The sequence below is a fragment of the Clavelina lepadiformis genome, chromosome 4 (genome assembly GCF_947623445.1).
Source record: "Clavelina lepadiformis chromosome 4, kaClaLepa1.1, whole genome shotgun sequence".
Lineage (NCBI taxonomy): Eukaryota > Metazoa > Chordata > Ascidiacea > Aplousobranchia > Clavelinidae > Clavelina > Clavelina lepadiformis.
In genome coordinates, this window is record NC_135243.1 from 3754465 (window position 1) to 3781509 (window position 27045).

Genomic DNA, 27045 nt, shown 5'->3' on the forward strand with positions numbered 1-27045 from the left:
AACAGTTATTACAGAGACCGGTAATATAATATTACCTGAAGCTGAAATTTGGCGAAATGTCCACGCAAACTTGCTGTCAAATATGTTACTACTCTGCTGTTCCTATAGGCACAAGTATTTTACCTGCTGCTAGTTGAATGTTTCCACGATAAAAATTGTTAAAATTTTTTTAACGTAAAATATTTTTCTAGAAATATGTCGGAGCGAATGGCTTTGTTTGAGACAGGATAACGTCACAATTGTCTTTACCTTTTTTCTGCGCGGTGTTTCTCTACAAACTTTTGGCGGTAAAACGAAATTGTAAAATTTCAGAGAAACAGGTTGTTGAAAAACTAGTCGTTCGTTCATAATGCTGCTTATTTCACCGCTTTGCCACATGTGCCATACGTCACAAACGTTACATGTTCGTTACATTGGCAAAAAGTATTTCTTGCTCAAGCGGTGGTAATTCCTTGCCTTCCGGGTCATGTCGAAGAAAATAGTTTTCATGTTTATATTTTAATTTCATTCTTCACGCTCTTCCGCGTTCTAGTTAATATTATTTTGAAGTTTAAACCTGATTTTGAAAAGTATAAATTTGTCCCAAGAGTTTTGACACATGAGATAACTTTCAATCTAAAGGGTAACACATATAAAAAACTGCTAGGTTGTATTTTAACGGGCTCCTAGCGGTGTTCTCCGGCTCTTTCATTTCCCAAGGAGATCAATTACCTGACTTCAAAACTTAAAAACAGCTCAATAATTTACATTTACCGATAATCATCATCATCATCTTATTATTAGTGACAAAAGTAATCTATAGTTTTATTTTGCAAGAATATAGTACACAATTTCTACAAATATTTGCGACACCGGACGTATATAATAGAATATAGTAAGATATAGCACAGAATGTATAGTACATAGGCTATGCGGTTAATTGCCAGAATAGGTAGTAAAATTCAAAGGAATATCAGCTGATATGCGAATCCAAATACACTGCTGTGGCGAGGTTGAGAGGTTCAGATTCGTCCAGCAGTTATTAAATAGATGAGTCCGCAATCCATGGCATTTTTGCATTGGATGTAAGCACTCCCGTTAGCGCATACAATTAAAAACACTGTCGAATAAAAGTCAATAATGCTTCATTGTGACCGTTTTTAAACGAACAAACTTTTCTCAATTTCAATTACAAATTTTTCTATTAAACTACTCAAAAACGCAATTTAACAACGTATAGACATCTTACCGTTTAGGCACTGTGCGTAGGCAAGGGACCTTGTGCGACTTTCATAGTAGAAGACGCCTTTATTATGCTCCACAAGTTGATATAATTCGTTACGAAGCCGAAAGTTTGAACCATTGGAGTTTGCAATAGTGGCAATTTCGGGACCCTGGGAAAAGAAAACGATACTAAACAACTGGATATAATAGTTGAATATGATGATGTTTGCACGATCTTTGCAATAATAAGTAAAAACAGACAGTAGCTTAAACAGAAACAAAGTTAAAACTCGTCTTGTTTTAACATACAATATCAGATTAATCTTGTTATATGCTAGTGGTTCCAAAAATGTTACTTTCACATTCATCACATTTTGAAGTTTTACGATAAAAAAGTTCCATCAATCTCGGAGAAGCCAGCTTACCGTTATTTCGTGTTACACTCATCTATGTCGTGTTAACATGATTTAATTCACAGAATAGCTTATCTTGTAGCCTACGTTTTGATAAATTAATTACTGTAAGTCTTTCGAAGTTTGGAGACAATCGATGTTGGCCCAACACAGACACCGGTGTGCCTATAAATGCATAATCGACCAAGGGTCTTCCAGCAACATGCGCAACATGAAAGCAAACAGCATCCCAATTCATTTCAACGCTCGACAAATACCGTCTTATCTTATTTAATATCTGTTTAACAATTTTTGTTCTATTGAAATTTTCTAACATGCAAAGTCGATTTTACAATATCTTTTAATTCTTTGCAAACAAATAATGAAATAATGTTTTCTAAGCAAAAAATATATTGTAAGTTGACTTCTAAAAGTTCTACGACTTTTTCACCTATCTATAGAATATATACCTTATAATATATTCTTGTATGATTGTTTTTCGTTAACTAAGCACAAATGAGCTTAGTTAATTAAGGCTTGCATGAGCATATCTCCAACTTAGCTACAAGTTGTAAATTAGCAACTGACAATCTAAAACGCAAAACAAAGCACAACAGAATACTTTACTCTAGGGGCAGTCGGGCAAGTTGCTTGTTGATCACAAGGCAAAGCGTATTCAAGGAACGAGTTTGCGGCAATTTTCGCACTTACCCAACCTGCTTAAGATATGCAATGAGTACGGAGATATCTACAACAACCTTGTTCGTTAAGTTATTTATCGGTATTCCGTTCTTCAGTTACCCTGGCAATTGTTTTCCTTCTTTGGAATATTGTTGTTATTTTGGCAGCAGCAAAGGCCTTTAGTATATCACAAAACAAGGGTTAGTAATGAAAAACAAGTTTAAGTTATTTACCTTAAGATGTCCATGTTTGTAATTTTTGATTTGTCAAAGGCTTGGCCAGCATTGTTTGGTTGCCTTCTTCCTTTCCTTCCAAAACCTCTTTCCATACTACTGCTGCTTTATTTACATCCAGGTTTAACTAAGCCTCGGTTGTTATGGAGATGATTGTGATGTTACAAACTTTTCCACTGATAACTGTGGTTCGAAAAAATTTCTGCATAAACAGTTGAGCGAGATTCAGTCAGCTTTGCTTCATTTTTTCAGGATAAGCCCTTCCCAATAATTTATACATAAAAAAATACAATGGACTGTTAAAAAAATTCGGATCTTCCTGATCTCGACGTTAGGTCTGTCAAGAAAGTTTCAAACAACAAATTTTCAGATTTCTATGAAATATTAAACCGGCTAAACCAATCAGAGAGCTTGCTTTTTATGGTTCATTTTTCCCTACATATCGTTTTGTATTGTTCTTCGATCACAATTTAATATTCTATGAATAAAAAGGCATCAATTGTATTCCGAAATAGCAAACTTTTTATTATTTTAAGTGTTTTCACACAACGATTTCCATCTATAGTTAACGGTTATGACAAAGAAATGTTCAGTTAATGTCATCTTCTCTGCATTGATGTTGTCTGAACCGTGTTAACCAAATTTTAAAGTAAAGTAAGAAACAGCATGTAGTTTGGCACTCTTAAAGTTAACTTTATATTTTTTTGACACGAGCTTTCGCAAGCATAAGCTTGCTTCCTCAAGTGTACTGTGAAATGGCCAATTTCACAGCCATTTGGCTATTTCACAGTACACCTGAAGAAGCAAGCTTATTCTTCCGAAAGCTCGTGTCGACAAATATAAAGTTAACCTATACTGCATTGTAATTACAACTTGAAACAACATCTGCAGGTGTTACTTTGCCAACAATGATGTTGCTACTGTAGGCTAATTGCTGCAAAGCTCAAATAGCGTCAAAGAGCCTTGGTTAATTTTACTAAAGCGTGTGTGTTGCCATGCCCCGGCATTGTCACATTGTCACAATTGTCGTTGTAAAATGTCACAATCATTGTTACAATTGTCATTATAATCCGTTTGTATGTCTTTCTAAGACAACTTTACTTTGTCTTATAGCTTTTTTCTTTACTTTATCAGTTATCACCTAAGGACGGCTTAAATGTGCCATGAAACAAAAGCTTATAAATGCAGAATTAAAACCAGAAACATTTACAACACTAAATCTGTTTTTCCCGACCCTCAAACTTTTAACACTTTCACAACATTTTGTGATTTTGTTGATTTTTGATGACCAATTCTAGATGAGCAGCAACTGTCCAAGAAAGTTTCTTTGTCCTTCTGTACAGTGCAACATATTACGTTTGTTTGCACAAGCACTCAGAATCAAAATCACTCCATATCAGCAGAAGGTATATTTAAACACAATAATACGGAGAGTCGTATTGAAGTATGCCCGGTTAATTTTGAAGACATTCCAACAGGAGCCTATAATATCAATTGCTTTATCATGTGTTAACTTTATTGGAATGAAATGGCGGCGTTATTTTTGCATGACATGTTTTCCGAGCTTTAGATGTCGCAACAATATCAGTGGCCTGAATTTGAGATTGCAGAATCACTTACTAGGCCTACTTTATACATTCTCTGATCGGTAGCAACAAAGAGAATCATAAACATTTTATTTGGCGAGAACATTGTATAAAATTCTACTTATGCGTAAATATGCATCTACGTGTGCAGCTCCGGACGGCCTGGAGACAACTGATACACACTCACATATAGCGCATACACAAAAATAACATATGGCATAACTTGGAAACAAGCGACATAATGTAAGTATCCGCTAGATTTCATACGCTATATATTGTCAGAATATATAGCAGTTAAGGTGTGTAGATGTGTGTCTGTGACCATGAACATATCGCTGTGATCACAACCTGCTGACCATTTCAAGATAAGTCATACCGCGATCCACTGATCTCTTGCATTGGAAATGGGCTTGTCCGTGAGCGCAAACAATCAAGAACACTGCCAAAGGAAAATACAACAGTGAATAATGAAATGCATTTAAATGAACACACTTAACTCAGTGCCAGTGTCAATGTCACAATGGCTCACATGCCTTTGTTTTAAGCTAGTTAAACAATGCGACTAAGCCATGCATAGACATCTTACAATTGGCGCACTGTCCACAAGCAAGGAACCTTGTCGGACTCTGGTAGTAGAAAACTCCATTATTGGCTTCCACGATTCTGTAAACTTCATTTCGAAACTCGAAGTCTGAACCATAGGAGTTTACGATGATGGCAATTTCCGCACTCTTGATTTAAAAAATTGAAAAGGAAATTAAATGATTGAAATCAGTTGCGTATGTTTCATACATGTCACGTAAATAAAAATGAGGAAACGCACTTACAAACTTATAAACTTTGCATGAGAAACAAATGATATTAAAAGCATCAGGTGATGAGCTCTTAAAATGACACGGGGCTTAGCAGTCTGCGTTGAATAAGTGACGTTTCGCACAAAATAAAACCACACTACAAAATAAAAATGCAGCAAACTCGCTTTAATCAAAATGAGGATATTGCAAAAGTGCAATTGATTAATTTTGCTCGATCTCTCTCCCACATTATTCAGTAACATTCAAAAATGGCGAGTTAAGAAAGGTCTCAGGTTACTTTGCAATAACAAGAAAAGTCAACTGAGTTAGTCAACAACGGAAAAGATTGACTGATCGGTAACTACTATTCTACTGAATCAACAGCAAATAACTACAACAAGAAAAACTGTTTAAAAAAAATTAAAAAAACAATTACACTAAGTCTTCTGAAATTTTCCCCCAACCAATATTCTCCCAACACTGCCAACGGTGTGCCCATGAAAGCGTAGTCGACCAAAGGACTCCCTTTTTCCACAACTTGAAAGCAAACAGTATTCCAATCCATTTCAGTGTTCTACAAAGACCGTCGCACCTTTTTCAAGATATACTTGTTTTTTCTTTTCAATTTTACGTTAAAGTGAGCGAAATCTGCAAAAAGTGTAAAGGAAATGTTTTCAAAGCTGAAATTACAAACTACAAGTTCACTACAGCGGTTGCTTACATACTACACACTACATACTACAAGGTTTTCGTCGATAATATAACGTCTACTACTCTTTTATTTGCTTACACACTTCTTTTTCCTTGCAAATGCTTTTCTGTTAATTAATCAACAATATGCTAACTGAGCTTTGTTTAAATAAAAACGAAAAAAATATTTAACAAAACATCTATATATTACCAGGACAGCAGATAAACATAACCTATAGAGTTATTTATAATTTAACTACAAGCTGAAAAGTAGCCAACGAATCAACCAAAGTTATAAAGCAGTAATTGACATAAAACGCTAATCGTGGTAACGAAAAGTAATCAACGCTCCGAGCGGTCTCGAACGTTCCTTGTCGATTACCAAAACAAAGCGCAGCCAAGGAATAAAAGGACCACACAGCACGCATCAATTAATAGCTTACTTTAGTGGCTCAAATATTGGTTAAAGAAGTAAAGGATTAGGTTTTTGCAAAAACCTTGTTCATTAATTTTTTGGCACTTAATCGTGCTTTGTTTAGATTGCTCAGCACAATTGAAAACAACATTTTGTTCTTTTGTCAAACAAAATCCTTCGTCTTTTTGGTTCATACCAATTTTTAATTACATGTTTTTCGTATTGGCGTTGTGTGACTTAGTTTTTTTTGACTATTTTATTAACAGTAACACAAAATTGTCTTGAACCAAATCGCTTATAGCTATATATTTGTTTTATTAATGTATAAATAACCATATTCAATTGAAATTTGAATAAATGAAAGCGTTAGTTATGATGATTTTCCCGAATAGTTTGCATAATTTTAAGTCCAGTTTTGTCTAACAATTTCTCTTACCATAAACTTCTATTTGTTCAACCTACGAATCATTTTCAGTTCAAAATATCGAATTAGAACACTGGTCATAATTAGATCAGATGGTCTCTCAAAATGAATATTTCACCATAACTACACGCCATGCCAGCCATAGTTTGTAATGTTTATAATAATTAGAGTTTAGATCACGTAGCACATGCCGCTAAATAGGGCTACATACTGCAGTAGGCTACTGTATAAGGCCACTTTAGCATTGAAATGTGCATCTGATGGCTTTGTGTGAAATTTCACTTCTCTGAAACAAATCCGCCAAAACCTGAAGTGCCATAGGAAGTTAAAAGCATAAGTGTTATTCAAAACTATTCTGCACATGGAAAAATTTACATTAAACAAGTCGAGGTGCTAAGATAAGTGTGTTGAATCACGCAAACTTGCCGTTTCGTTCCGTCAATGCGTTTTCTGTTTAGTGATCCTCGTACGACGTGTAAATGATCGTCATGAGAGTTACTTACTTTACTTTTGCCATACTCGGCGTGTTTTTTCATCAATTGTCAGCTTACAACTTGCAGTTAACTTGGTGTTCAGCATTTTTGCTCTGTATTCCTTTTATTTCTGATTATAAGATAAGTTAGATACATCTTGATTTTGGATAAATAAGCCCACGTTTGCTAAAATAACAAAAACTGTCAACAATAGTTAAAAAAATAATTAAAAAATTTTGCTTCATGATGTACCTTTTATGATGTAATTACGACACCTTATACAGCATACCTTCGGCAATATTTGCAAAAATGGCATGGTTTGGTGTTATAATCTTTTCCCTCGGACTCAGAAAAGTCTTTGCACGACCTAAATCCAGCCAAGCTTTCTCACCGTTCGAACCCTGGTTACTAAACTAGCCTTTGCGAAAGTTCTGATCGCCACACATGTTTCATTTTGTTTTATTTTTTTGTATAGAATTTCCCAAATAAAGAACTGTCCACCGGGTCCACTGAACAGTAACAAGTGTTGTTAATGTCTTACCCAAGGGCGTTACAACGGTATGGCACCACCGGGTATCGAACACGGAACACAAGCAACATTTTTTTTGCGAGGCCAGCGCTCGAACCACTCAGCTACCGTGCCTAAAATATGAAGGTGAAAACAGGATTGAAAATGAAGCATAAGCTTAATCCCTAATTTTGATTATTTAAATCGAATTCATAAAGTGTACCCTTTGAGAAAATCATTTTTAAAATCAGGCTAAAATGAAAGTCTGAGATATTTTCTTGCACGACCTAACCCTTGTGTTAGCTGCTTGCCGCTCTGACTACAGCCAAAATCAATTTTCACGTGTATTTTAACGAAAACTATACATGCTTTTACATTTAGGTAATAAATTTCTCCGAATATACTCTAAAATATGAACACTTCTATTAGAATTTATATGTAAGCGTTTTATTGCTGGCAAATGCAGTAAAAACTTAACGCATACGAGCGACTTATGCCGACTGAATGTTATTTAAATATTTTAGTAATTTAAAGTGATTTAAGTAAATATACGTAGCGTATGGATAAAAATAGAATACGAAACAGCTGACGTGCTTTGCCAGAATATACAGCATAAAATGTGTTGACTTGTATATGCAACCTTGGTCTAGCAAGGTTAAGTTAGTTCACATTTCTTTATTCTTCTCAAGAAACGCTATTCCTCGATTCATCGCTCTTCTGCACTCGATGTAAGCACGTTTGTGAGCCCACACAATCAGGAATGCTGCCTCCAAAAAAAGAACAACGCATTATGCTACGGGATATAAACGAACAAATTTTTATTATTTAGCAACCTCGTTTAAGAATTAAATGAAGCAAATTTCTTCGCAATCCTATAACATCTTAAACTTTATTTTCGCAAACTACTTAAAAAGGCGATTGAGCAATGCATAGACATCTTACAATTGCAGGTTGCCGCATAAGAAAGGGAACTTGTAGAACTCTCGTAGTAGAAAATGCCTTTATTATTTTCCACAAGTTGGTATACTTGGTCACGAAACGGAAAGCTCGCTCCATTGGAGTTAATGATGGTAACGATTTCTGCAGTCTAATATCAAAGCGAAATTTCAGTGCACAATATTCATTTGTTTTACTCTTACGTAATATAAATACAATAAAAAATCACATATTTTTAAAATCTAAAGTAAGATATGTGATGTCTTTTAAATACTTTTTGACAATGTCTCAAATCCACTTAAAGCGAAATATTTTGAGCCCAGTTTATTGTATCGGATAAATGAATAGATGACGATTGATGTTAAATCTTAAAGAAAACCAGTTGGATTTATTAAACTATTGTGGCTGCACCAAGATAACATGTTAGCGTAAGTTTAATGCTTTTAATGCTATAGTAACATTTATCTTTCGTTTTATCTAAATTTAACTTACAATGAACTTAAATACAATCGACTTTGGCAAACCCATTCTCTTAACCTCACCGCCTAGCTATAACCACGGGTTGCGTGACCTACTCACGGTAAAATAGTCACTTTTTATGCTAATATTTCAAATATTTTACAACCATAATAAATAAAACAAGCATAGATGGTTAGTCTAGATTATTTTACGTGGTGAAACGTTTGGTTTTGACAGTGTAATTCTAATACTTATTCGTTATTCATGCGGTCGACACACTCTAAACCAGTGATTCCCAAACTGTGTGCCGCGAACCTTTTTAGAATTTTGGAAAAGAACTATATAAATATTTAAAATATGGCATGCAGACAAGCATATGCGACTTAAAAGCGTTCTAACTGCTTCAATAGCTGATAAATAAGCACATGATAAATAACACGTGAAAGTAAATTTTTTAAAGCAACTTTTCTTCTCTTGTAAGTGTGCCGCTAGCGTTTTATAACTTTTCTAGTGTGCCACAAGCTGAAAAAGTTTGGGAACCACTGCTCTAAACCACAGCAAAATTTTATTTATATGTAAAATTCATTCTATGAAATCTTACATATAAATTTTCGCAATCTACATTCAATACTTTTATCATTCATTCACATGTAATCTACATCTACTATACTGTACAACTGTGTACTATATGCAAAGTTAGACATAGAAAAGAAAAAATAACGATAACTCAATTTTTTAACGATATCATAGTAATCCATATCTTTATCTTTTTTTACTTTCAACCCTGTGAAACTGGGCGTCATACAAAATTCTCCCCACACAGCTGCCGGTGTCCCAATAAATGCGTAATGGATCAAATGACATTCCCCTTGTACAACGTCAAAGCAAAACGTATTCCAATCCATGCCGGTATTTATTAATGCTTTTTGAATATAAATCTATGCTTGTATAACCTGTAAAAGTTAACATTAACCTACAAAATTTAAATAATGAAACATATTTCAGCAAATGAGTACACAACGTGAAATGACCAACCACGAAATTTATCTGTGATAACGTCTACAAAACTTTCTCTCAATGATAAACTTCTGAGATGTAGTGTAGCTTTTCTCGTCATCTACGTCATCAATGGGCAAACCTGAGTTTTATTTAATTGGTAAATGAAGGCCTGTTTAACAAACACAGGAAGATTTTACAACAAAAAATAAACTTGTCTTCACCTTAACTACGAACTTGTAAACCGGCAATTGGCAACAACAGACACGCGTTCCTCGTTAATTGCCGAAAACGAAAAGTGTCCCTGAAAAGAACACGTTTGAAACAATTAAGAAACTCACGTTACGTTTCTGGTGTGAAAATCCTATTGCTACTGACAGCTGGTGAACAAGTGGAGTTAAAATGAAATAATTTGCGATAAGAAACGACTTCAAAATAACTCACAACGGAACTAAATAAATCTAATGCAAGAGACAACACTACCACGATTGGAGGTTTTTATACATCATAACTAGGGCGATTATTTTTTGACTTGTCAAAAAAAGTTCAAAATTTGTCGAATTTACAGTGTTAGGTCAAAATTGTTTACAAAGTCAAAATTGTTCACCAAGTCAAAATTGTTTAAAAACTGCATTTTCGTGGTGTCATAGAGGTTGCACTGTAGGTGAACTTGTCATTTACATTGTACACCTTGTAGCCTACTTTATACTGTTGTAAATGGCCCATTGTCTACTTATTGTGAATCAGCTCTTGCTTCGGTTTTGCTTTAGATAGTTCAATAACTTCTTGTATCTTTAGTTTAGACCAGCGGTTCCCAAACTTTTCTAAAATTTTTGCCTGGTGGACCCTTTGCAATTATTTTGATAATTCGCGGCCCTATAAAGATCAAAGAATGCTATAGGAAAAATGCAAAAACCACATCAATGAAAGAAAAAGCATTCTCATTGCGGACCCTCTGAAACTGCTTTACGGACCCCAGTTTGGGAACCGCTGGTTTAGACAAATGTATTGAACAGTTTTTGTTGTGTCTTATTTGCAGTTTTTTTGGCAATGATTTGTAATTAGCTTATTTCCCTTTTCAGAATAGGCTAGGTCTGTGTTCACATTTTTGCCCTTCTTTACTACAACAAATTTTAACTTTTTGTACAATAATGCGTAGTTTAACTACTTGAGTTCTTCATATGTCAAAATTTGTCAAAAAAAAGTTTTTTAATGTCAAAATTTGTCAAAATTTTTAATTTTTAGGTCAAAAAATAATCGCCCTAATCATAACATATCTTCCTACACAGCCAATTGTTGTATGTAGTCATTTCCAGAACATACTTGGTTGTATCCTTTCTTGGTCTTTATTGCAACACATTAGTCATTAAATTACTTATCTAAACATTTTGTTGATTCGGAAATAAGGGTGTCTGCAGTATGACGCAAACTGATTTACACTAATTTAATTTGCACTAATAAGGTAAAGAGCAACTACGGCGTATAGTTACATCCATTGGAAATGGAGACAAGGAACCAATACCTTGTGCATAAATGGATACACATCATCACCCAGATGAAGTCGTGAAGGCCTTTACTTACAGTAATTCTAGAATAAATATCCTTTATCCTATCACCACCATACAATAATTATCCATAAATATTTTGAGTTGTAAATTTTGGACATTACTGGAATTTGTAAAATATGTACGCTACAATATAAATTACCAGACATCACTGCATAAACTAACAGAGCATAAAGAAAATGCTTACCACCTAATTCTCATTGTTGCATCACGCTCGTATTTCCTTGCAAAATGTTGCTTTTTTCTTTCTTATATGACGTCATACCGTCCTGCCCTATCCATTCCATTGTTTGTACAAATCTGGAAGACTTTATATGACGCATTGTAGCTACATTAGGCGAGAAAACAAGACGTGTATACAATGTTCGTCGGTTTTATTATTCTTATTCTAGTCAGCTTGTTGAGAAGTGAAGTAAGTGGTCAATGCGCAAGAAATACAGATATTAATGGCCCCGGTCAAGCTTGGTCAATGGGTTCAACGTGTTCTGTGTTTAACATAAGTGCAACAAGAAGCGTAGTTGGAAGCATCGTCTCTTATTTAACCCCGAATACAAATCTTGCTGCAGGATTTCAATGCGCGGTGATTTGTTATTCGAAAGCTTGTGTATTTTGCATGGAAACTACATGTGCCTGATAATTAACACGTTATTTTTCGCAAGTAAATGTCTAGATTTGTTTAGATTTTGTCATAATTTTAAATTTTTTAGTTCTACGAAGGAAATTCCACCTCTGACCCGGTTCTGGGAACAATAGGAGAAACGTTGGCGGGTTGGGTTGAACTCTTCCAACATTCCGCATATGTGTTTGTCCAATGTGTTGGCTTGGGATCAGATCCAACAATCAACTTCGTTGCAAGTCTGTTATCGTTTTTTTTAAGCATAGCGTATGTTGGGTGAGCTAATTTACAATTTAACGTAGCCTTACAATTACGTAGCTATTCATAATTTACTTGTAAACATACAAACCTTCATGGTCGTGCAAATACAAAATGTTATCGTCTGCAGTCAGTTGAGCAGGTCATGACGTTGAGGTACCTGGGCTACTGCTTGCCAGGTTAGGGGATGCATAATATGACCCAGTAATACGTAGTTAATTGGAAATGGCGAACTCGGTTTGGAAGCAGTTGAGAGTACTCAAGCTCTAGCTATTGGGAAGTGCCCATGAAGCTGTGGCCAGGATAGTTTAATTTCTGGTCTAGGCTGAGTACGTGTTGCTGTATCCCAACCCGAACAGATTGCAGCAATAACAGCCAGGCAGTTGGCAGGTGTTGCTTTATGGCTTCGTAGATGATCCTTCGTAATACGTTCATGGCCAAGTGAAATCTACTTAGTATAAGCCATGCTTGAGTAAACAGTATTCAGTTGTTTACTAAAGCCAGGGCAGTAACTTAAAGCGTCCTTATGCGTTGTGTACTCTGCGGTATATGTACTGTACCTATACAAGCCGGTTTAGCCAGGAGCATCTCGCAATCATCATCTAACTGAGAGAGGAGTAATGTAGTATCGCAATACTGTGTTCGGTTGGCACAATGTCGATGGAGATTTCGATGTAGAATTCTTCTTGTGTTTCAGTTGCTCAGTTGAAGAAAAACAATATGAGTGATACTTCTTGACTTTTCCCAACAAAAGTTCAACTGTTTTTGTCTATATTGGTTCCAGAATATTTAACTTCGGAGGTTTCGAGATATTCGGATGTCTCGTTCAAGTTTTGACTTGTTGTAAAGATTAATCATTCACGTATAACCAAATCGGAAAACTACTGTTACTATTTGCGTTTTTAACATTCAACTTAATAATGTATAACTTACATTTTATCAATGTATCTGGGTTGGTCGTTCGTTCTACGTTTTTCAGCAGTCTCACTGCAAATTCAAGAAGCATACAGTACATACTACAAAAATTCTGCTATTAAATTTATTTTGTTCTTTTTTACTAACGACAGCACCATCCATAGCATTTGAGCGTTTTGTGAACCAAGCAGTCATACACGTGGAACCTCCTGATTTTCCAAACACCAATTACCCGACCACATACCTCCAGGAGACGGCGATAGAGAGCAAGCAATCAACCACTTACATGGTTTCCTTTCATCCAACATTTCACATAATTGATCCACTCTGGGTATGAATATTCGAGCTAGCAAATCCCTGTAACATACTTATTGGTTAAACAAGTACTCTTTACTTTTGGCTTAAAGTTTAAACTATCATACGTTTAGATTACATCGGATGACGGAACGGGATTGGTTTATAGAGGAAATTTAATGACAGCTCCTGAACCATTTAACATCAGTGGAAATCTGATAAAGATACAATTTTACTCGGATCCTGCTGGCACGAGGTCGGGGTTTCGAATGACGCTGAATGCAGGTGGATAATTGTCGCATAAACCTAACAAAACGTAACTTTATTCTTCATTTCAGTTGAAGCTGATAACGTTACTTTATATAAGATCTTCCGAAGCCGCCACCAGCTCCAGAACTAATTTGCGGCGACCAGGGACAAATTAGCATCAGGTAATTTATATTTAGAATTAAATTTATCCCATTAGGATTAAATTTACTTTGAATGAAATTTATTGTATAGTGCTAATAAAACACAAAAAGCAGTTGTTGCATTGGTATTACACATGATTTTTGAATATGAAGTCAAAGCGACAATTTCGTGTTTCTTTTATAGCTTATCAAACCAAACGATAATTGACCTATGTGAAAATGAAGATGATTACGTCATAATTAGTGCTACATCTGTCGACGACGTGAACTTAGTTGACCCTGTTTGTAAGGCAAATGCGAGTGATCCAAATTTTAATCTCGGTGTCACCGATTGCTCAACATTAGAGGTAGTTATTGTCTCAGTAAATTGAAGCAAAATACTTTTTTTTAACTTTTTTAATCAGATAGCTTTACAAGTAAACATATACGTTACCAAAATTATTGCGATGCCATACTTAGGTAACAGACGGCATTCTGAAGGCGCAGTTTCTTCTGCGATGTCTTCCTAAAGTTAATGAGTCTGCAGCGATCCAGCGCTACGTTGATGGATGCCTCAACCTGACGTGCGAGTACAACACGACAGAGTTGCTTAAAGCTGGAGCGATCCTTCCCAAGATCAAGTGAGTGTTCGACGTTTGCTGCAACATTCAAACGCTCGTTGTATTCAACATCTTTCAACAGAAAAGTGGAGCTGGATTCTGTAGAAGAAGAAGGAAGATTTGGAGTTGAAATTTTCTTCACCACAGATCGATCTTATTCAGTTAAACTCAGTGCGGGTGCTGAGGTCGAAGTTCCGGATCAAATTTATGCAAAAATGGAATTGAATTCATTGGACGACGCTTTGCACGTTCAGGTTTAAAATGGTTTGCGCTGAAAATACTTAACTTTGTTACAACATCTTTCAGTAATATTGTTGCTATACGTAGATAATGACGTTGTCTTATTATAATTTTGTGTTTCAGCTCTCAGAATGCTGGGCGACACCAAGTGACAACCACAATGACGTAACAAGCTACCAAATACTCGATAACAGGTTAGTTATGACGTAAGAATGACGTCTTCTATAGTTACCGTTTTTTGTTTTTTAATTTGAAAGTTGTCCAGCTGACAACGCATTCGATACCGATGACGCAATCAACATAGACAGGAACTACAACGCCACGTATGCTGCGTTTCGATTTCGTTCTTTTGTTTGGACAAATTACGACACACAGACAATCTATGTTTATTGCCACGTCACAATATGTCACAATGACGTTGATCCTGGATGTTTGGCTTGGGTAAGACTTATGACCCTGCTGCGTCCGCAATGCTAATTAAAACAACCTTTAATTCGCCATTAACCCTCAATTCTTGGCATAAAAGTTTAAAACCGTTTAAAAAAGTTTTGCTCTGATAAAAGGTTTAATTCGTTAACAAATGTCTTGATATGTCTCTGGCAATCAGCCAAGCTGTAGCAGAAAACGAAAACGTCACGTGTCAACATCTGATTCGCTTTTGATTGCATCCAGACCTATCTTCATCAGCAAGAGAGAAGCGATCAGTTGCGAAGAAGTATAACATACTCCTTTTTATGACGTAACCGCTTTGAAGAAGAGCTTCATAATTCTTTATCACATTTACAGGCAAACGGTGGCTGTAGTGACACGTGTGAAATGCGTAACGATGACGTCAGATGTAATTGCCATCCCGGACGAGTTCTCCTAGGAGACGGAAGAACATGTCAAGGTATTCTTAAATCGAGTTTTGTCCATTTTACTTCATACTGACGTCATTTCTTACAACAGGTGTTGAAAATTCCGATATAGTAGCCGGGAGAGGTAGCCTGGTGATACTTGCCTGCGTCATCACAGCTGTTGTCTTCCTGGTTTGTTTCTTGCTAGTGTGGAGTAAGGAAGATATGAAGCAGAAGAATGGCTTCCGACGTGTTATTTGACATGTAGAAGTCGATAAAATCCTGTAATAACGTGTATATTCTTATCATATCTTTCGTGTTATGGAAACAGTTACTTCAAGTCACGGTTGATGATAACACCCACATAAAATCGTAAATGAAGGCGCCCAAACTTTTCCCAGTTTTTCGAAGCAGAGTGATATTTTGAAAGAAGACCTCAAACCCTATTGAGTGTATTCAAGCTACATAGCTTTGTAAATAAATTGTGCCCTTTGTTGAATAAATTGTAAGTGTTAACATTACATGACATATGCCTTTTTTATCAACTCAGATGACGTCACAACTCATAGTTTCATCTCCACGGTTACGCGTCCGGTATTGCAATATCAAGCAAAAACATAGAATGTATATAAAAGGTTAGAAACGCGGCATAACATGCTGCTGAGCAACAAACGGGTTATTTTGTTAAAAATGATAACATTTTCAAACAACACATAATTTAAGCCTTTATCTGGTTCTGCTTCAGAAATCGCCAAAACATTTGTTATTCGTCAGAGAGAGACGAAAAGGTTGATTGAACTGAAAAGTTCTTTAGTGTACTGAACTTTTGAATGTCACATTATGTTTAAAACAAGGTCTCCGAGTTAAAAATAAATTTAAAACTTCTAAACTCCACTTAGTGTAGAATAAGTCTCGTCAAAAAATCAGCAGAGTGGCGCAATGGAAGCGTGCTGGGCCTGAGGTCGATGGATAGAAACCTGTTACATGTCAAACTGTGATGGCTAGTACTCCGTATTGTGGATGTTGGACGCCTGGTGCGAGTCCTGCCCACAGCACCTTGCGCTTTTGCTGTATTACTTGTAGTAAAGCATGGAAAGTTGCACGCAATGACGAAAAATTTGCCGTTCAAATGAAATGACTACACATCACCAAGTAGTTGTCAGCTGTCATGAGTCGAAATTAATTTGAATTTCAACGAGATCATTTTTTTTTAAATTATGCTCGTTGTTTATTATTACTATTTCTATTTTGTAATTTATGTTGACACCCTCGCTTTTATCTATAGGGGTTGGTTCGTAGACAACTAGAGAATAAGTCGGTACAACTTTGAAACTCAATTAAACCGAAACTCAACCTTTCAACCTGAGAAAATAATTGTATTTGTTACCACGGCAAAATGTTGGATTTCTTAAAACAATTAAATCCGAGACTGGAACTAGAACTGGGCCTGCATTTTTCCTACCACCTATGCATAAGTCGACTTGGGTTGATTTTACATGGCAGGTCTCGCAACCAGGAACTGTTCTTTTGCTCAGTGTGGACGCTGTATCACGTCACGGGTCCTATTTTCACAACGTGTAAAATTGAACGGGATTCGTTTAAGATTTCACGCTTAATTCTCATGGATGAACATTCCACATCGTCAAACCCACAGTAGTACGGCAACCAAAAATGATAACCACGGTAGCCTACAGCCCAGGCTAGATTTACTATTAGTTGAGTCATCACTTTGTTTGGTGGTAATATTGGTACGATACGTCTATAAATATGCTTTGTATTATATAGGTCTATCACTAGGATATCACTAGCCATACAGGCTAGTATAGCAGTTGGAATGCCCGGCTTGCATTTGGCCTATAAATATTATTGCGGTCTGGCTTACCTAGACCTACAAACAAACGTCTCGCGTTATAGCTTGCACCGAAGCCTTAATTCTTTGTTTACATATAATAAATTCGCTTTCAAGCAATCAGCTATTTCATTTAAAAAATTGGCGTGAAGTTCGGCGTAAATGTTGATGAATCTCACGCGTACAACCTCACGCCATTACTCTCTGCTTTTTCACAAGCTGACAGTCAACAACCGTGAAACTGTACTGCCGTAAATAGGCTGAAGCCTAGCTTAGTCTATTTTTAGCATCGTACCCTACACAGTGCCGTACACAGTGCAGTACACAGTACCGCCTGGCTCCTGCCGGTACCTTTCTAATGCTGACTAGTGAAGTAAACTTATAACAAACAATACTAGTCTTTGTATAGAAACCAGCCAGAAACTCATTAGCCTATACAGTTTTACACCCATAGAAATATTTCGTTTTAGAATAATGCAGCTTTACGCGATTACACTCATTTATAAACACGTTACAAACTAAACTGCTAGAGACCACTTTCTAATCCCAGTTCCAGGTTCCAGGTACCATTGGTGTGATTTTACTAGTTGTCAAACCTGGAACGAAGCCTCACGTTTAATTGTTCACACATACAAAAACGCGATTCCTGATCCCGAAACTAGTTCAGTGTGAGCGCACATTTTTAGCGAGTGCAAACGCTAGGGGAGCGACCAACAAGAACAGAACCTGGTTGTCATATCTTTATGTGAACGCAGCTTAAAGAAACGTGAAACGTGAAAAAAACGAAACATTTGAAAAAAACATTCACTCGACATCAAAAAGCAGAATTATAAGTCTAAATGATAACACAGTAGCTGGTTATATTGTAAGAACAAACTTTGTTAAATTTTATTGTTTACAGCGTTATACATTTACAGTGTTACCACAGGATTAGATTCGTCGATATACGAAACGTTCAACATCAGTGTTGGTGATATATGGCAGCCCGTATTCAATTGCTCTTCGGCATTCGTCATAAGAACCTACACAGCCGCTGACCACCAAGACAACTGTTCAATAAAGAAGCAAGACACTGCGTTAGTGCCGGAATTGAATCGGACTTTTCCGGACACTGCCGGACACTGCCGGACACTGCCGGACACTGCCGGAATTTAATCGTATAAAATTCACTCACAACGCCACCGCCATGACTTCGATGCCTTCATTATTACTTCCAATATCAAATGTTCGCAAACATCTTACGATTGGGAGTTATTCCATAAGCAATAGATCTTGTTGTACCCTCGTAGTTATGTACGCAATTTATTAACTCCACAAACACGTATTCTTCACCACGAAACACAAAATCTGCACCATTTGCATTTCGGATAGTCATCACTTCGCGAGTCTTAAAATAAAATTAAAAAAATGATTTGATGAATACTGTTTTTATTGAGTATATTTGTAGCTACTGTATTGCATGAATTAAACAAGTTTATGGGATTCAAAATTAAATTGTTTTTACAAAACTTATCAGATCACGTAACTTTAACTTTTATCTCAACTTAAGTTCACTGAATACTCATTGTTTAAATTTCTTGCCATTAACATAAAAGCATGGTCCAATATTGCTTATGAAATCAGTAAACGATATATCACAACATACCGAAACCTGGCAATAATCTAAACAGATGAATAACTTGAAAAGAGAATCATTGTGTTTAACTATTTTAGTGCATTAAATTATGAAAAAGGGAATCAATAAAGTTTGACATTTACATAAAACACTTACTGAAAGCCTTGTGAAGTTTCCTAACTTCCTACTGTCTCCCCACATTCTATCCCTTGACCCCACGTAGGCATAATCAACCTTTGAACCCCCGTTCAACAAGACTCCGGCGCAAAATCTACTCCAATTCATTTTCGAATACGACTCAAAATTTCTTACTTCTCCTAACTTTTTGCAAACTATATTTTGAAACAAAAATTCATAAAACAAAAACTTTCAAACAAAAGTACTTAAATGTAAGATGCTTACAACAATTGCTTTCATGTTAGATTTTTCTTATTAATTATCGTTCTTTCTCGACTTTATTTACGGATTTGTTCATTTGGTTCGTTACTCCCAGTGAATAAACTGAGGTCCATTTGACTGAAAAGTTAAAATATAGCATAACAAAAGGCAAGTCTTTTACCATGGCTGAGAAATAAAAGTCTACCCGTCCATTAACTACAAGCTGTAAACTAGGAAAAGACAACGAAAAACGCTGAGTAACAAGCATACAAGCAATTAACGCTTCGAGCAATCTCCGATGTTGCGCGTTAATTTCCTTGAAGAAACTGAGTCAGCATTCAAGGGAAATAAGCGTAGGAAACAGTGTTGAAAATTTTCTCAACCCTTTTTAAGATAAACCGGTTTTCAAAACACTTTAGTTATTTGATGTTTTACGCCCTACTCTTTTTTGTTTATTTTGTGTTTTATGTTATAATTACGGATAGATAGCGACGGTATTCGGTATTTAGTCTGTTTTTCTATTCGGTATTAGCTCATTCTGAAAATATACTTTCGTTATAATAATGTGATATGCAAGCACTTTCATTTTAGCCTTTTTTCTGGTTATGTTGGTAAACTGTTTTGCTTGTAATAACCTTCAAACAAATCGCAGAATCTTGTTTAAATTATGAGTTTTTAATGATGAACAATAACTTGTGTTTATACTATTTAATACAATAAAAATTGGGATTTTATGACATAATTTGGAAATGGATAAAATGTCTTTTTTATTTCCAATTTGTTTGTTTTAAGTTTTAGTTTAAGACTCACCTTTGTTTAAAAGAATGAAGCATCCTAAGCAAAGTATATTTAGATTGAATTTCGAAATAACTAAATTTTTTAACATAAGACATAAGTTTTTTATTAAATTCCTAAAGAATGTGATTTAAACATAAAGCTAAAAATTTAGCAAATTATTAAACATCAGTTTTGGATTCAGTATTTTACAATAAACAGCAGCTGTGTAAACAATGTAGTGCTGTTGTGAACGCAATTCCACCGAAACTAAATTTATAAACATACAACGTTCCAGTAAAAAATATTCAGGACTGACTTTGACATTTTTGAGCTTGTGAACCTGGTTGTGGTCGCCTTTTTAACACATAACCAGCATTATTTCTTTGTTTAGTGGGGTTTTGTCACTATAGTATAACTACGCTATACTATAGAACAGCGGTTCCCAAACATTTCTAAAAATTTTTCCTGGCGGACCCTTTGCAATTATTTTGATATTTCGCGGCCCTATAAAAATCAAAGAATGCTATAGGAAAAATGCAAAAACCACACCAATCAAAGTAAAAGCAAAAATTAACAAATACGGTAAGCTTTTAATGGGGTAGGTGCACTTGTTTTGCTGCAACTAACTCATCAATGTTTGGTTTGGTTTTGGATAGCGCAACTCTCCTGTCGTGTACTACATCCATCCTCTGAAACTGCTTTAAAGACTAATTCTCATTGCGGACCCTCTGAAACTGCTTTACGGACCCCAGTTGGTCCGCGGACCCCAGTTTGGGAACCGCTGCTATAGAAGCATATGAAGACGTTTAAGGCCAAGTCAGTAAACAGCATACCCCATTTACACTAGGTGTGGCCTCTCCTGCACATAGTCAAAGCAAAACGTGGCGTACAGTTGCATTGTTTGCTGAAGAAATATGAAATTTTGTGACTTTTCCTAAAAAATGTTCAGCTATCTGTCCATGTTTGTTTGAGAAAGTTGGATTTTGTAATTTTTGAGATATTGTGATATTTTCATAATTTTGCTCTTCTCCACATTGAAGCGTATTACTCATTTACGCACCAATAACTCGACTAACTATTCTCTTGCGTTCTCTTCTCGCGGTCAGCTGCTTTTCCGCACAGCGGGGCGCGGCGTAACAAGACAAACTTCTAGAAATGTATCACTTGTAGAAATATTTAATTTACACTAAATGCACTTTTTTAGTTTTACAATTATGATGTATACAGGAAGCCAGATGTTTTTGCTACTAACCTGTAAAAATCTGATCAGTTTACGACGTATAGTTTTCGAGTAATTAACGGTTGAAAATGTGTCTGCAGTGGCGGTCACACCTAGTTAAAATCGTAAAGTCGCGCACCTGGTTTGGATAGGGTTAAGTCATTACGAACCCAAATGAGTCAAATTTGTTTGCTTTCTTTGTTTATGAATCTTCAAATTGTATTTTTCAAAAAGCTATACAGTTATTATTTATGCTATATAGCCTATACTATATATATATATACTGTTTTGATGTATTCTATCGTTGAATTCGGCGAATTGAATTGAATCATACCAAAGCTTTCAGAAACCAGAGAATATGAATTTCCAGAAACTTAAAATATAATTCGTCTGTTTTATAACATAATTACAGTGAAAAGAATTTCTTTTGTATATATGTTTGCATTTTTTACATTGAATAAATGTATTATTCCAACAGCATTATCATTATTCTCCTATTTTGCAAATTTCGCTTTTCCCCAAAGTTTACTTTAAAGTCAAACTCTCAGTTACGTGAAGAAAATTTTGAGATGAAATTTTCTACGTGTGATCTAAATTATCAATCTGTATGGTTACAAACTTCATTAGATTAACGTTAAATTTAAAACTGTTCAAATAAAGAATAGAAAGTTCGTCTTTATGAACTAAACGTGCATACAGGAGACAAAACAGTTTTTTTCAATTTTATTTTTGCCGGTATTTCGAACACAAAATGTCACTGAAATAAGAAAAACGCTCGCCTGCCACAAAGGCAGAAAAATATAACAAAGGAAAATAAATATTGCTACAGAAGGTTTATTGAAGATGAGCAAAATCGGTTATTTTTGTTAGTCACAGCGAAATGTTTATTTACAAAATTATATGAAAGCTTTGCCGAAATCGGATAGGTTACACGTCATAGGCCCTGAGGTACAACAATCCGTAATCAACCGACCTTTTGCATTGCTCCATGGAATCTACAGAGCCCCAAACCACCAATACATCTATATAATAAAACAAAAACAAAACACTCAATTTTAAATTCCTGCATTTAAAAGCATAAAACTCACAATGCCACGATTGAAATTGAACGACTTATTAATGGCTTTACGCCACCTACTTCTAATATGCAATATTGCAATACGTAGACATCTTACAATTCAAGGTATTTCCACAGGCGAGCGACCGAGTCCGACTTCGATAAATGCAGGAGCCGTTGTGATACTCCTGGCACCTGTATTCCTCCCCTCGAAGTTGGAAGCTTAAACCACCCGAATAATATATCGTGGCCACTTCGGCAACCTGGACCAGAATTACATATCGATTATAATAATCAATGAAATCGAGACGTTTCAATGTCCGTGAACATCTCGTTTAGATAAATGAGATATGGGTGTAGACTTAGAATCAGCAAATGCGTTTTAAAGCTACCTTCAAATATTATAACACAAAGTGTTTGATCGTTTGCATTTAGGTAAAATCGTTTGCAAGATTTAAAACCAGAAAACTTTTCCTCACCATCTAAGCTTCGTTCATAACACTACATAAGGGCATTTAAAGGATAAAAATGAAACAACAGAATTTAATAGAAATTTTACCTTTACATGGAATACTCACCGCCAGACTTGGGATGTTACGAAACTTTTTACTCTCGCCACACACGCTTTCCCTGGTTCCGGAATAGACATAGTCGACCTTGGGGTGTCCCCTTAATACGACTACGGCACAAAAGCTATCCCAAAACATGTGAATACTATGAACTATGATACCTTTTTTAAGCTTTACTTTTACTTTATATAAATTAATCACAAAAATAAATAAAAAAAAAATTTCTAAACAAAATGTAGGTGTTTAAAAGTTGACCGTTAAATGATTTTCCCTTCTTTGTTGTTTGCTAATTATTTTAAAACGTTTCCACCTTTCCATTCGTTACATCAGCTTGATAACCTGAACTTAATTTACCTTAAAATTCAAAATATATCTGACAAAAACAACTTTTCTTAACATGAATGTTACACAGCAAGCCTACCTATCTCTTATAGTCGCAACAACAACTTAATTAATTTGTTAGTAACTGGGAAAGAAATACGCCAAGCATGGTCCTAGGTAAAGCAATTAAGGCTGCCAGCGATCACACGCTTTGCACGTTGATTGGAACGACTGAAACGCGCTTATTCAAAAACAAAAATGTCAGTGAGAAATGTCGAAGATTTCATAAATTTATTTGACTTAAACTACTGACGTGCATCGCGCCGGGCTGCCCGCAGCATCATGTTCTTCCCTGTACCAGGATCAGCGTCTGTCGTTGTCAATTGTTGTAGTTCACAATTCGTGTCGTAGTTAAGTAAGGTATCAGCGTATTTGTTGTAATGTTTGTCAAGAGAATTATTCTGGCTTGAAATTGTTGCACCATAAATTTTGCTTGAAAGTTTTCAAGTTTGTTTGATATTTTTTTCTAAGTCGTTGAATTATAACAAAAGATGTAGAGAGCATAAACATATGCATAAATGCATGTAAATAAGAGGAAGAGTTATAAACAATTTTGACAACTTGCAATTAGTATCTTTCGCTTAGAAATTTTGTTTTACTTTTTCCTACTATTTGAAGAAAGTGGTATTGTTAGAACACTGAAATGAATTGGAGTAATTTTTGCGATGAAGTTATAAAACACGGAGGTTTACATGTCGAATATGCTTATCTACAAAACAGAGATAAGATTTTGGGAGAAAAAAGAAAGTACGGGAAATTTCCATATCTTACAGTAAGTATTTTTAGCAAATATAACAAGAGCATTGTTAATTTATTATTATAGTTTCGTGTTTTGTTTAGGCTTCTTGAGACGTTTCTCAAATTAATTTCAGAAATGGACCCCAAATATGTTTAATCTAACTTATATGTAAACGCATTTTGTCATTTTAGCTTTTTTCTTTAATTTCACTTTGATATTTTTCAATCAGTTTTCCGAAGCGTCCATTATTGTCAGAAATTTGATTGGTTCAAACTTTCAGTTGCGTGATGAAAGATACAAATTATGGGAGATCAATGGCGAGGTATTCACTTACGTGAGCCCAACAAGGTGCATTGTGTACGGAGCACACTCCACATGTAAGGGATTTATGAATTGCTACAGAGTGATCCTTTCTAAGTGTTTATTTAATCTAAGATAACTGTATAGAGTCAAGTCATCGGTGCGTTATGAGTGACCGCTTAAATGCAATCATTGATTCAAGGTGTTTTGACTTTTCATTGGACAGTTTTCCTAATCGTATGTGGCATTTCCACTCCAACTCCTTTAAGTCAGTGTCAAAAAGCGGTCGCTTAAGGGCTGAAGCGCCTCAAGGAATTGTGATCCTGCTACTTTGGTGCAAGAATGTATTCAGTACAATGAAAACCTAATCATTGTTCAAGAAAAATAAAGAGACATTGCTACACATTCATATTTCGATGCAGTGTTGACACAGTCTATAGGCAAAAGACATTAAGTCAGGCACACTTAACCGGTCATCCCCCGAAGACATTTCTCTGGTCTATTTAGTTCAGCATCAAGTTAAAAAACCGAATAATTTGATAATTTATATAGCTTCTTTTCGAAATGCAAACTAATCGGCAAAAATTTTGTAGTAAAGGAAACAACAGAATAATGTTCGAGTAAAATACGATACGACAATTCAACCAAATAAAAGATTACAAAACCTGTTTTATTTTATTTTCTTTTTCTCATTTGTATGTCCTTATCCAACCACCCGACCTACATAGGTGTCGGGGCATGAACGAACAGCCACTGTGGGTAGTGCTGTTTATTTAAATTGCGAAATTGCGTACGATGTATTTCGTGAGCAACATGGAGCAAGCAGGGAGAAGCATGAACATGAACAAATTGGATATTTTGAACAAATTATCTCAAAAAAAGGTTAACAAGAACTGTCATTATAGCAAGAATATTTTACATAAAAAAACGTAAAAATTGTTTAATTCTATCATTCAACCAGAAGCGTTAAAGCACTTTTATTTTGATAACGTTTGCATTTTATCAGTGGTTTAGTTTAAGGTTGACTTTCTCATTGTGCTTTATATAGACGAACAAGCGTATCCCGTAATGGAAAAATGAATGATTGTACAGAAAAGACGTTACAACATGTTTACAATACGTTAAAACAGAAGCCACAGATTGCAAGAAGATGACCAAATATTTTTACTTTTTTTTGATTTAAGACATTCCAAGACTACTTTTCCAGGTCTGGACGCGTGGTAGTGCATAGCGTACTGCTTCTTGACATTGTTCTAAAGAACACAATGGGCCACTTGCAATCACGATACCTGTCGAATAAACCAGAGAAAAACGTGACAGTACTGTGTATGTGGCATTGTAAGCTTTTACTGTATGTCTTCATTTCAAACTATCCTTAAAAATGCTGAGTTAAACAATTATTAGACATCTTACTTCTGGGTTGAGTGAGATTTACCCCGAAAACGAGAAATCTTGACAGACTTTCAAAAATGAATTGGTCGTCTTCTTTCTTGATAAATTCGAATTGATGGTCGGAAATCTTGAAATTTAAACCATTCGCCCGAATAAGGATTTCAGCTTCGGAAAACTAGTTTAAAAACGGCGAAATAAAATTAAAAAGACTTAAAAAATTTTAAACTACAAATTGTAGATACAAAATTGTTAGAAGTATAAAGCATACTTGTAAGACACATTACTTTGCAATTAAAGGAAACAACAACAAACAACTAGCAACAACAAACAACTAGCAACAACAAACAACTAGCAACAACAAACAACTAGCAACAACCTAAATTAACCGACTGAATCCACCAAAGGGACTACAAAAATTTAATTCTTAGATAATTTACTTACAGAAAAGTCTTTATAAAAACCGGGAAACCACCCGCATTCTCCTCTGATGCCATCCTCTTTATGCGCATAGACATAATTGACATAATGACCAGCTTTCTTTACAACTTCAACGCAAAATTCATCCAACCCCATCATGATTGAGTGTTTTCAAAGCCACTAAACCTTTCTTAATATCTATAAAAAGTTATATTTTTAGGGACGGTTAACTTCAGAACTATTTAGCCAAGAGCATTTTTTTCAAATTTACTAGTAAATATTATGGTTTAAATCATTTCCTTTTTGTATGATATTTTACTGCCTGTCATTTACTGAAGATGCCTTGTAGAGCGAAATATATATTTATAAAACATGGTTGATCAGATAACTTAACTTGGCTGAAAATTGTTTTTATTACAACTTATTAAAGATAATAGTACAAAATAGTATATGTTTATAACACAATTCCATCATTTGTACATTTTCTACGAAAATCTATCTACAAAATTCCTGTTTTAATTTTGAACTTTGTACATTTATAGTTGTGGCGGTAAGCTAACAACTAAACGGTTGACCTTAACTTCATTCAATTCATTAAAAAGTCAAGATAGTACCAACAAATGCCAAATTCTTTCTGAAGCACTAACATCATCAACCTGCTAATCATTGACTTAAATCAGTAAGATGAGAACCAAACCTGGTTACAACTAATGCATTCGACAACCAAAGACGCTAAGCATCGCAGACTAAAGTAATCTTCGCTGAGTAGAGCCAGCGTCGCACGTTGATTAATTAAAACAAGATACACTGAAAGGAAAGATGCGTTACG

The 27045-nt window shown here is 35.3% G+C and overlaps 8 protein-coding genes across 11 annotated transcripts; 2 read left to right on the forward strand and 6 right to left on the reverse strand.

Moving 5' to 3' along the window:
* Positions 1-788: 788 nt before the first annotated feature.
* On the reverse strand, positions 789-1940 carry LOC143452692 (uncharacterized). The gene is made up of 3 exons (XM_076953745.1): positions 1723-1940; positions 1229-1373; positions 789-1099 (listed from the first exon to the last, which is right to left on the reverse strand). Exons 1-3 carry the CDS (start codon positions 1930-1932, stop codon positions 1002-1004), a joined length of 453 nt encoding a protein of 150 aa, XP_076809860.1. The 5' UTR covers positions 1933-1940; the 3' UTR covers positions 789-1001.
* Positions 1941-4168: 2228 nt separating this feature from the next.
* On the reverse strand, positions 4169-5524 carry LOC143452614 (uncharacterized). The gene is made up of 3 exons (XM_076953651.1): positions 5326-5524; positions 4682-4826; positions 4169-4534 (listed from the first exon to the last, which is right to left on the reverse strand). Exons 1-3 carry the CDS (start codon positions 5452-5454, stop codon positions 4437-4439), a joined length of 372 nt encoding a protein of 123 aa, XP_076809766.1. The 5' UTR covers positions 5455-5524; the 3' UTR covers positions 4169-4436.
* Positions 5525-7765: 2241 nt separating this feature from the next.
* Positions 7766-9763, reverse strand: LOC143452605 (uncharacterized). Of its 2 annotated transcripts, none has more exons than XM_076953641.1 (3): positions 9571-9763; positions 8342-8486; positions 7766-8166 (listed from the first exon to the last, which is right to left on the reverse strand). In XM_076953641.1, exons 1-3 carry the CDS (start codon positions 9697-9699, stop codon positions 8084-8086), a joined length of 357 nt encoding a protein of 118 aa, XP_076809756.1. In that variant the 5' UTR covers positions 9700-9763; the 3' UTR covers positions 7766-8083. The 2 variants fall into 2 exon arrangements, with proteins under 2 accessions (XP_076809756.1, XP_076809755.1); XM_076953640.1 differs by having other exon boundaries at positions 7768-8162.
* A 1926-nt stretch (positions 9764-11689) lies between these two features.
* On the forward strand, positions 11690-16038 carry LOC143452006 (ZP domain-containing protein-like). Of its 2 annotated transcripts, XM_076952811.1 has the most exons (13): positions 11690-11935; positions 12063-12210; positions 13297-13475; positions 13573-13723; positions 13806-13869; positions 14033-14195; positions 14308-14468; positions 14530-14701; positions 14811-14881; positions 14945-15128; positions 15295-15402; positions 15474-15576; positions 15636-16038. In XM_076952811.1, exons 1-13 carry the CDS (start codon positions 11717-11719, stop codon positions 15782-15784), a joined length of 1872 nt encoding a protein of 623 aa, XP_076808926.1. In that variant the 5' UTR covers positions 11690-11716; the 3' UTR covers positions 15785-16038. The 2 variants fall into 2 exon arrangements, with proteins under 2 accessions (XP_076808926.1, XP_076808927.1); XM_076952812.1 differs by lacking the exon at positions 11690-11935 and having other exon boundaries at positions 12083-12247.
* A 2116-nt stretch (positions 16039-18154) lies between these two features.
* Positions 18155-19314, reverse strand: LOC143453195 (uncharacterized). The gene is made up of 3 exons (XM_076954382.1): positions 19144-19314; positions 18615-18759; positions 18155-18421 (listed from the first exon to the last, which is right to left on the reverse strand). The coding sequence occupies exons 1-3, from the start codon at positions 19270-19272 to the stop codon at positions 18303-18305; spliced, it is 393 nt and encodes a 130-aa protein (XP_076810497.1). The 5' UTR covers positions 19273-19314; the 3' UTR covers positions 18155-18302.
* A 2755-nt stretch (positions 19315-22069) lies between these two features.
* On the reverse strand, positions 22070-23207 carry LOC143452455 (uncharacterized). The gene is made up of 3 exons (XM_076953445.1): positions 22997-23207; positions 22537-22681; positions 22070-22383 (listed from the first exon to the last, which is right to left on the reverse strand). Exons 1-3 carry the CDS (start codon positions 23123-23125, stop codon positions 22289-22291), a joined length of 369 nt encoding a protein of 122 aa, XP_076809560.1. The 5' UTR covers positions 23126-23207; the 3' UTR covers positions 22070-22288.
* Positions 23208-23662: 455 nt separating this feature from the next.
* Positions 23663-24990, forward strand: LOC143452263 (uncharacterized). Of its 2 annotated transcripts, none has more exons than XM_076953164.1 (3): positions 23663-24140; positions 24337-24484; positions 24610-24990. In XM_076953164.1, the coding sequence occupies exons 1-3, from the start codon at positions 24012-24014 to the stop codon at positions 24699-24701; spliced, it is 369 nt and encodes a 122-aa protein (XP_076809279.1). In that variant the 5' UTR covers positions 23663-24011; the 3' UTR covers positions 24702-24990. The 2 variants fall into 2 exon arrangements, with proteins under 2 accessions (XP_076809279.1, XP_076809280.1); XM_076953165.1 differs by having other exon boundaries at positions 23678-24140; positions 24634-24979.
* A 379-nt stretch (positions 24991-25369) lies between these two features.
* LOC143452262 (uncharacterized) lies at positions 25370-26410 on the reverse strand. Its single transcript, XM_076953163.1, has 3 exons — positions 26241-26410; positions 25821-25974; positions 25370-25696 (listed from the first exon to the last, which is right to left on the reverse strand). Exons 1-3 carry the CDS (start codon positions 26373-26375, stop codon positions 25587-25589), a joined length of 399 nt encoding a protein of 132 aa, XP_076809278.1. The 5' UTR covers positions 26376-26410; the 3' UTR covers positions 25370-25586.
* Positions 26411-27045: the final 635 nt, after the last annotated feature.

Coding starts and splice junctions, on each gene's coding strand:
- LOC143452692 (XM_076953745.1), bottom strand. CDS start 1,932: ATGTTAGAAAATTTCAATAGAACAAAAATTGTTAAACAGATATTAAAT. Junction 1,374..1,722: donor CAAACTTCGAAAGACTTACA/GTAATTAATTTA, acceptor TTCTTTTCCCAG/GGTCCCGAAATTGCCACTAT. Junction 1,100..1,228: donor CTACGCACAGTGCCTAAACG/GTAAGATGTCTA, acceptor TTTATTCGACAG/TGTTTTTAATTGTATGCGCT.
- LOC143452455 (XM_076953445.1), bottom strand. CDS start 23,125: ATGTTTTGGGATAGCTTTTGTGCCGTAGTCGTATTAAGGGGACACCCC. Junction 22,682..22,996: donor GTAACATCCCAAGTCTGGCG/GTGAGTATTCCA, acceptor ATTCTGGTCCAG/GTTGCCGAAGTGGCCACGAT. Junction 22,384..22,536: donor CTGTGGAAATACCTTGAATT/GTAAGATGTCTA, acceptor TTTATTATATAG/ATGTATTGGTGGTTTGGGGC.
- LOC143452262 (XM_076953163.1), bottom strand. CDS start 26,375: ATGATGGGGTTGGATGAATTTTGCGTTGAAGTTGTAAAGAAAGCTGGT. Junction 25,975..26,240: donor GTTTTTATAAAGACTTTTCT/GTAAGTAAATTA, acceptor TTTTTAAACTAG/TTTTCCGAAGCTGAAATCCT. Junction 25,697..25,820: donor AAATCTCACTCAACCCAGAA/GTAAGATGTCTA, acceptor TTTATTCGACAG/GTATCGTGATTGCAAGTGGC.
- LOC143452006 (XM_076952811.1), top strand. CDS start 11,717: ATGTTCGTCGGTTTTATTATTCTTATTCTAGTCAGCTTGTTGAGAAGT. Junction 13,476..13,572: donor ACATAATTGATCCACTCTGG/GTATGAATATTC, acceptor TCATACGTTTAG/ATTACATCGGATGACGGAAC. Junction 13,724..13,805: donor TCGAATGACGCTGAATGCAG/GTGGATAATTGT, acceptor ACTTTATATAAG/ATCTTCCGAAGCCGCCACCA.
- LOC143453195 (XM_076954382.1), bottom strand. CDS start 19,272: ATGAATTGGAGTAGATTTTGCGCCGGAGTCTTGTTGAACGGGGGTTCA. Junction 18,760..19,143: donor GAAACTTCACAAGGCTTTCA/GTAAGTGTTTTA, acceptor TTTTATTTTAAG/ACTCGCGAAGTGATGACTAT. Junction 18,422..18,614: donor TTATGGAATAACTCCCAATC/GTAAGATGTTTG, acceptor TTTATTGAACAG/TTGTCTTGGTGGTCAGCGGC.
- LOC143452263 (XM_076953164.1), top strand. CDS start 24,012: ATGAATTGGAGTAATTTTTGCGATGAAGTTATAAAACACGGAGGTTTA. Junction 24,141..24,336: donor GGAAATTTCCATATCTTACA/GTAAGTATTTTT, acceptor TTTTTCAATCAG/TTTTCCGAAGCGTCCATTAT. Junction 24,485..24,609: donor GTACGGAGCACACTCCACAT/GTAAGGGATTTA, acceptor CATTGATTCAAG/GTGTTTTGACTTTTCATTGG.
- LOC143452614 (XM_076953651.1), bottom strand. CDS start 5,454: ATGGATTGGAATACTGTTTGCTTTCAAGTTGTGGAAAAAGGGAGTCCT. Junction 4,827..5,325: donor AAAATTTCAGAAGACTTAGT/GTAATTGTTTTT, acceptor TTTTAAATCAAG/AGTGCGGAAATTGCCATCAT. Junction 4,535..4,681: donor TTGTGGACAGTGCGCCAATT/GTAAGATGTCTA, acceptor TTCCTTTGGCAG/TGTTCTTGATTGTTTGCGCT.
- LOC143452605 (XM_076953640.1), bottom strand. CDS start 9,699: ATGGATTGGAATACGTTTTGCTTTGACGTTGTACAAGGGGAATGTCAT. Junction 8,487..9,570: donor CCAGTTTCACAGGGTTGAAA/GTAAAAAAAGAT, acceptor CTTTGATATTAG/ACTGCAGAAATCGTTACCAT. Junction 8,163..8,341: donor TTATGCGGCAACCTGCAATT/GTAAGATGTCTA, acceptor TTTTGGAGGCAG/CATTCCTGATTGTGTGGGCT.